Genomic DNA, 8,416 nt, shown 5'->3' on the forward strand with positions numbered 1-8,416 from the left:
TATATATCCTTCTAAACAGAAGAGTTTGAGATTTAACTGAACTGGGTTGCACATATAAATATATTTAAATGATCAACCACTGTTTAATAAAATTTACCCCATGCCTAAAATGTCAGTCTCCTGTACTGCGGGATCATGCTACTTCTTCAATCAAAGAATGTGTAGAGGCAAAATAAACAGCATTTTGTTGTGAACTATCCCTTTAAGGGACTGTGCACGGCGTCATTACGTTTACGACGTAACGTCTGACGTCATCGCGCTATTACTAAGCTGTGTGTACGTGATAGGGAGGTGTTGAGTTTTACCCAAGAACAGACGAGAAGACACGCATTTTCACATCGTACGGTAAAAGTTGATTTTATTTTTGTAGTATAGCGATGAGCGGTGATGTGTTTGATCGATGATTATTAGGATTAAACGCGACAGAAAGAGCGAGAATCTGCGAAACACGACGCGTAAACACGCCACCATACACAACATAGAGCTGACATATTGTCAGAGTGTGTGTCAACTAACAAATCTTCTGTCGAACACACACAAACATACACACAAACAAACACACACTGTAAGAATGGTGTGTGTGCTTTAAATCGAGTACGGGAACTGTTTGACATTAGTTGCACGAGGAAGTGCAGTTCACGCTTATTTTCATTTTCTGACGACATCTTTACATCACCACCTTCTTCCTGAATAACAATTATATCGCGAGAACTCTAAGGACTTTTACTCACTTCTACATATAGATAGAAATCAGAAATAAGGCTTAATGTCATATTTTCTCTCTCTCTCTCTGTATGTTTTTATGTAGGTGATCTCCAGTGAACTACAACATGAACGTGTTTGATCGCAACGTAAACTTTGACGCTGTCTTTAAGTTCTCACAGATGTAAGTTAAGCGTGTCACGTGATTTAACGTTACGTCATTATTATTCGTATATATTCATGTGAATGATATTAATCAACACTATTGGATGAGTTAAATACAATAAAAAGCATAGCTAATGTTAATTTAGACTTTGAACCGTCTTGTTTTTTTTTCTACAGTAAGTCTTATTTAATAAATTGAAAGTGATAATATTTGTCTGTTATCAGTTCTCGTTCGACCCAGCAGCATTTGAAAAATGTCTACGCCAGTCTGGCTGTTTGTATGCTGGTGGCGGCCGCCGGCTCCTATGTCTATTTGATCACGAGAATCTTTCAGGTGATGACCTTTACATATACTCACACATATCTCATTTACTGCTGCATGCACACAATCAGCTTTATTACCTGTGTTATAGGGTCTGATGATCTATTTCTGATAATCAGATTTAAAATGACGTGATCTGTTTCAGAGCGGACTGATAATAATGCTGGGATCACTTGCTCTGATGGGTTGGCTCTCTATGATCCCTCACAGTCCTCAGACTGAAAAGAAGAGATTGGCCATCCTGGCTGGTTTCGCTTTCTTGACAGGTGAGATGTTTGTATCGTCTCCTTAAACTTGTGAAACATCACAGATATTTCTGGTCTAATGGTAACGTTGTGTTTTAAACAGGTCTCGGACTCGGCCCGCTCATCGATCACGTCATTGCCATCAACCCGAGGTATTTTGCCCTCATCGCAGAGTAAACATTATATTGGTGTGATGTTGTTTGTTTATTCTCTGGTTAAACTCTGACCCAGGGACACATGCAATACATTTACATTATAAAAGTAAAGTGTCTTTTAAAATTAAACACTAAGCTGGTAAAGCAGTTGTGTGTTAGATGTATTTCTCATATAATATAAAATGATGTCATCTGGTCTATTGTTTACACAGCATTATTGTGACTGCTTTCCTGGGCACCTCTATCATCTTTGCCTGTTTCACATTGAGCGCTCTGTATGCCCAGCGCAGGAGTTATCTCTTCTTAGGAGGTAAACATCAAAACTGCTCTCTTAATATTTGGAAATTTTTCCCCCCACATGATGGGTGTGTTGTGTGTGTATATTATTGATTCTTCTTTTAAAAGTTAGGTTTTGTGACATTATAAATGAATTACAAATAGGTATATGTGGAATATGTTAGATTGCAAATTGCAACCATTTGATTAGTACACAGCTCACCCCTCCTTTTCTTATTAAGATCTAAACAGAAAATACAGGAAACATGTACACAAAATTAAAAACAAAACCATTATTTTGAGAGCTAATTGTCTTCTTCAGGCATCAGTCAGTATTTAGTGTGACCTCTCTTGGCATGAAACACATCTTGAGCTTTTTTGAGGAGACTGAAATCATTCGATTAGAATTAGAAATTAGGATTTAATTTCATTTAGGTTTAAGAGATCATGTAGTTGCCTGCTATTGCTCAAGTGGAAGGGTAGTTTACCCTAAATACTTCACACTTCAGCTTATATTTTATACTGTTTTTAATACTAAATATACATTTCCTGTATTTTCTGGTTGTATTCTAATACTGAGACTAAGAAACAATTATATATGATCACATACAATTGCAAAAACAACTCATCTAATGGTAGCATGGTGTCCTAAGCCTTTTGCATAGTACTATATATAGTAGATTATATTTAATTTCTGTCAAGAGATCCTTCTAGAAGTTACACATTGCACACAGTGGTATGCAAATACATGGCATGGGTATGCAAATGCCATACCTCACCTTTATGTTGTGTCAACTCTGTCACCTAAAAGCATGCTACTTTAATATGATCTATTTAACAATAGAGTTAAAGGATTGGTCCTCTTTCTTAAAATAAAATCCAGATAATTTACTCACCACTATGGAATCCAAAATGTTGATGTCTTTCTTTGTTCAGTCAAGAAGAAACCATGTTTCTTGAGGAAAACATTCCAGGATTCCTCCAATTCTAATGGACTTTAATGGACCCCAACACTTAACAGCTTTAATGCAGTTTCAATGGACTCTAAACGATCTCAAACGAGGCATAAGGGTCTTATCTAGCGAAACCATTGTCATTTTTGACAAGAAAAATAAAAAATATGCACTTTTAAACCACAACTTCTCGTCTATCTCTGGTCTTGTGACGCGCCAGCACGACCTCACGTAATTGCGTAATGCCGTGGAAAGGTCACGTTACATATATAAAACGCACATTTGCGGACCATTTTAAACAATAAACAAACACAATGACATTAATTAGTATCATTCCACATACAACAACGTCTGAACGGTCCTCTTTCTCCACACTTGTAAACACTGGGGCGGAGTTTCGCATTCGTCATCCGTGACCTCTTGACGTGATGGCGTATTACGTGGGGTTGCGCTGGGGCATCACAGGACCGGAGATGGACAAGAGGTTGTGGTTTAAAGTGCAGATTTTCTAGTTTTCTTGACAACCGTTTAGCTAGATAAGACCCTTGTGCCTCGTTTGGGATCTTTTAGAGTCCTTCGAAACTGCAATTTTAAATTACATTAAAACTGTTTAGTGTTGGGGTCCATTAAGGTCCATTAAAATGAGAAAAATCTTGGAATGTTTTCCTCAAAAAACATAATTTTTTCTCGACTGAACAAAGAAAATATTTTGGATGACATGGTGGTGAGTAAATTATCTGGATATTTAGGAAAATGGACTAATCCTTTAAGTCTTCAGTTAGTGTCAGTGTTGTCAAGTTCCTGGGTAAAGAAGAATTTGTATCATGTAGTTTAGTGTATATGTTTTAATATAATATGAACAATACTATGCTATTATTGCACATTATTTTCCATAAGTCTGTATTTTATTCTTGTGACTAAAGCGTCTCTTATCATCTTACTAGTGAAATGGTTATGTTCACCGCATTACTGCAAAAACATTTATGTTGTTGTTGTGAATATCAGTAAATGGTTAGCTCTGCAAAACAGCAAAACAAATTGTGAAAGGATTTCAGTGATGTGTTCAGGCTGCTGGATGATCAGGAACTAAACTTAAAACCATTAAACAAATAATAAAAGTAATAATCTAAACTACAGAAAGACTGTCAGTGTTTATTGTTTTTTCATTAGTTTAATAGTGTATTTGTTGAATGTTTTAAGGCATACTGATGTCAGGACTGACTGTTGTTCTTGTGGTCTCACTTCTCAACATCTTCTTTGCCTCGGCCTTTCTCATGAAGGTATGTGATCTAGGATATGATGTGACTGTGTCAAACAGAGATTGAATTAGTGATGACCGTGTTTTGGTTTGTTTCAGGCTCACGTGTATCTGGGTTTGGCTGTTATGTGTGGATTTGTGCTGTTTGACACTCAGCTCATCATTGAGAAGGCAGAGATGGGAGACAAAGATTACATCTGGTAATTATAAGCTGAGAATGACCTTTATGTTATGGTCAGGAAGTAACACACAGCTAGTATTACACATTGAAATGAAATGGCACGTTTTAATTGAAAACATTCATTTATTATAATGGGCTGAAAGATGGACAACTATACAGGTTTAATGAATAAGACGTTCTTATAAAAGTAGTTAAGGGATAACAAATGCAGATGATAAACTAATGGCACGATGTAAGGAGGAAACAATAGGAAAACTAATACTTCAAATAAAAAATCCATTGTTTAATAAAAGAAAAGAGTGAAGTCCACTGTTGTTCCCACTAATTTTTGGATATGTGTTGTTTTTCAAGGCATTGTGTGGATCTCTTTATGGACTTTGTGGCCATCTTCAGAAAAATTCTTATAATCCTTGCCATGAATGAAAAGGTACTGTAAATGAAACACAATTGCTACGTTTACTTACACAAAAATGTGTCAATCCGACTGAATTTAATCCGATTGCTGGTTACGAATGTACAGTTTACATGTTCCCTGAACATTGCAATCTGATTAAAATGTTGGTTCACATGTATACTCTATATCAGTTATCTCAAACTTCCGGGCTGCGGGCCGTTTATGGCCCGCCCTCCCCCTCTATGCGGCCCGCGTCACCTTTCAACAAAATAATAATCTTGCCCGCAGAAAGATTTTTATTCACCTTGTTTCATATTCGTTTGATCTTTGATTTAAACATTTAAGAGTTCATTCACGTGTCGCATGTAACAACGCGTGTTAAACCGAGTCAAGGCGTTTCTTTCTTTCCAAAGTGATCGGGAGAGGAGGTTGAACGCCATGGCGTGGCATCACCCGTTGCTACGCAGCCCTTAGCCGCGCGCGCTCCGTGATGGAGAGTTTAACGGAATGCGTGATCGTATTTTAATGCCTCATCTGAACCTCGCATCAATCATATCATTGTCACCATGCGATCAGTTAATCTGGTTCGGACTTTGTAGCGTTTGTCCAGAGAAGATTTGTTACTTCCGGGTGGATACTGAGCTTCGGTAAATTTACCTCAAGTCACAGCATCTAATGGAGACAACGCATAGGAAGGCAGAGCGGTAGATGTAATGCAACACATTTTAAACTACAGATAAGAAAAGAGCCATCAAAGTGCCCAGATTAAGAAAAGAGGAAAGATAAGGAGAAACTTACAGAGGATAAAAGTATGTATACTGCTGTATATAATGAAGTATAATATATTATTATGTAGCTTGCTATGCAAGTACACATAGAGCAGTATTATACATTTTTTTCTGTTTAAGTAGCTTATGTAACATTGACTACCCATTCAAAAGTTCTAGGATCACTTTCACTTATTCATATTTTTCCACATATAATAGAAAATTAATTAAAACTGAAATAACCAAGAACATAATGAAGTCAATACTATGACTGAAAACAATCCAAAATAAATCAAAACAGAAACACTTACTGATGGTAACTTTTATAATAGTTTATAAATGTATACAGGAATTAAATTAGTTAGTTTAGTGCAAGGTTTTAATAGGCCTTAGTTATTTAAGATAAGGTTAAGAAAAGATTTACTTACTTTTATAAAATAATGTATATTAAAAAGATAAAAAACAATGCTTATACATTTTTCAAGTATTATTATACAATAAATAATAGAATTTAAACAGTACATTTACAGAGATTTTTTTTAACGTTAAAATAGCTCTGCGGCCCTCCGATGAAATGTCACTCTCAGAAATGGCCCCAAGCCAGTTTGAGACCCCTGCTCTATATAATCTGAACCACAGAAAGTAGCCCAAAAGCATCCCAATGACTATTCACAGCCCAAATACCAATAACTAATAAATAAAATCCTTTCATCTTTTACCCGCAGAAAAAAATAACCTTGCTGAAACCGTTTAAAAGTAGCCCAAATCTGAACTCGAAAAAAGCAGAGGTCTTGGCAACGCAGTGCACATAACCTTTCGTAAAGTTCACGCTTTATCTCTCTCTTAAGAATGTTCAGTTATAGGCAAAGAAACGCCCTTTTCAAAAGGCATGACATTATTTATTGTTTGATGTAATGTTATGAAAGACATGAACGCTGCAGAATGTACAGCACGTGACCCCGTTACCTTAATAATGAAAGTGAAAGTTACAAGCTTGTCAAGTATGCGACGCAATCTCGAAATGTGACCTCTGCATTGAACCCATCCTAGTGAGTTATGAACACAAACACACCCAGAGCAAATGGGCAGCTATCCCAGTTTTGTTGCCATGGCCTTGCTATTGCATGTTTTTGTGATGAGAATTATGTGAGACGTAAAATTAAGCACAATTCTTTTGCACATGTGCACAAGGTCTTTTTGCATCCGATTGAGAAAATACTATGAATTATGCGTTTACATGCGTACTTTCTCCTGCTGATCGGATCACAGACTACACCACCCCTTTTCAGTATGATCCAAATGTGCATCAGATCGACCTCAATTATATTGATTAAGGTGTTATATGACAGCTTCTTAATATGATTGAGCCATCAATACGATTACAAACGGATTATTTGGTTGCATGTAAACGTACCAACTGTTCTGTATCACATCTCTGCTAGGAATGACTTTCTTTTCAATATTGTTGATTCTTGCGATTTATTTATTTTTGTAGGAAAAGAAGAAGGAGAAGAAGTAAAGTTAAACACGAACAAGCTGAATGCTTTCAGATAAGCAGCTGTGATGTGAATCTAATATTAATTTGTATGTGATTTAATATGATGTCTTAATTTTATTTGATAATGATTCCTGCTCTTTCATTATGTTGTCATGAGTTTATGTGAGCCGGTGTTGTTTAACTATAGAAAGCGTCAGATGAAGTTGAATTTCTTTACTGGCTAACTGAGGCAGAATGAAGAGGAGAAAAGAAGTTCAGTTGGACTACTGAAAGCTTTTCTTTTTGTAATCTAAGTATCATCTGATTATTACGTCTTGTCCGTGCAGCTGAAGGTTTGGGTATCATTTGGTTGTTATTAATAGATGGCTTGCCTGACTGATGTGATAAATAGATTTATGACAGTAGATTTTGATCTGCTGACTGCATTGATTTATTTTTTGTTGCCAATGTCACATTAGACGTCTGTTGCAGCTAACAGGTTTTTTAGGTTTATTCTGCCAAACATTGGTAATGGAAAACACCAATGACATTTTTATTTTATTCATAATTCTGCTTTATGATCCAACTTAAATAAACTCTTTCACAGATTATGTTTTGCTTTTTTTCACTGTGCTCTCTTATGTTACAATGCTGCGTGTCTACATGTATATTGAGGCATTTTGCAGACACCTATTCAAAGCAACTGACAAAAGCCATAAAATGAAAGAGTGATTTGTCTTAGGAAGGCAATAATATGAAACTTTAATGGGCTCTATGCAGATGGGTGATTCTCACAAAATCCAGCAACAGATTTTTTTTAAAAGCCCTTGAAGCCAATTTTTTTAGCACATATAAGATTAAGGTCTGAACTTACTATAACCATTATTTTTAGAGGATTTAAAAATATTTCCTATAGAATTATTTACATTTTATAGATTATCGTTATCAAAAATTATCATTACCGCAACATGATTACATTGAATATATGCATTTACAAGCTCATGTTTCAGTAATGAGAACTAAAAAGTTGTCTAGGTACTATGACAAACTAAATTTTAACTTTTATCTGGAGAGTAAAAATTTTGACCTGGTAGCCATCTTGAGTGTCACAGTCAATTATGTCCCTTCCAACATTTTTTCCTTTAAATGTTAGTTCCTTGAGGGCTTAAACAATGATTGAAAATTGTTGCGGAGGATGAGAACATTTTTCTTGGACACATTTATATTCCTTATTATTGTCTCTACATTTACCAATGATCACCAAATACCACATGTTTCTTTACTGTAAATGTTTATAGTATAACTTGAACTGAAGCTTTTTATTTTTTATTATAAATATTTTCATGTCAAAGAACCATTAGATTTTACATTTTATTTTCTCCTGTCGCTTGGGCCCTGACTGCGCGTGGGCCCCTGGGCACGTGCCCATATGCCCATTGGATAATCCGGCCCTGAATGTATAGATGGGAAGTAAACAAACAATAAAAAAATGATATATTATTTTAATCATTAAAAATGTAT

At 35.7% G+C, this 8,416-nt stretch overlaps 1 protein-coding gene across 2 annotated transcripts; it reads left to right on the forward strand.

Annotated features, from left to right (window-relative positions):
• The first annotated feature begins 191 nt into the window (after positions 1-191).
• On the forward strand, positions 192-7,504 carry tegt (testis enhanced gene transcript (BAX inhibitor 1)). 2 transcript variants are annotated; one of them, XM_055184573.2, is made up of 10 exons: positions 192-345; positions 809-886; positions 1,093-1,201; positions 1,335-1,455; positions 1,538-1,586; positions 1,802-1,899; positions 4,019-4,098; positions 4,176-4,276; positions 4,609-4,684; positions 6,914-7,504. In XM_055184573.2, exons 2-10 carry the CDS (start codon positions 831-833, stop codon positions 6,935-6,937), a joined length of 714 nt encoding a protein of 237 aa, XP_055040548.1. In that variant the 5' UTR covers positions 192-345; positions 809-830; the 3' UTR covers positions 6,938-7,504. The 2 variants fall into 2 exon arrangements, with proteins under 2 accessions (XP_055040548.1, XP_055040549.1); XM_055184574.2 differs by having other exon boundaries at positions 262-340.
• Positions 7,505-8,416: the final 912 nt, after the last annotated feature.

This window comes from Misgurnus anguillicaudatus, chromosome 14 (assembly GCF_027580225.2).
Source record: "Misgurnus anguillicaudatus chromosome 14, ASM2758022v2, whole genome shotgun sequence".
NCBI lineage: Eukaryota > Metazoa > Chordata > Actinopteri > Cypriniformes > Cobitidae > Misgurnus > Misgurnus anguillicaudatus.

Bases quoted from the DNA above. Each gene is read 5' to 3' on its own strand.
- tegt (XM_055184573.2), top strand. From the start codon at position 831: ATGAACGTGTTTGATCGCAACGTAAACTTTGACGCTGTCTTTAAGTTC. The intron at 1,900-4,018 runs GTAAACATCAAA...GAATGTTTTAAG, and splicing joins GAGTTATCTCTTCTTAGGAG to GCATACTGATGTCAGGACTG. The intron at 4,277-4,608 runs GTAATTATAAGC...TTGTTTTTCAAG, and splicing joins GGAGACAAAGATTACATCTG to GCATTGTGTGGATCTCTTTA.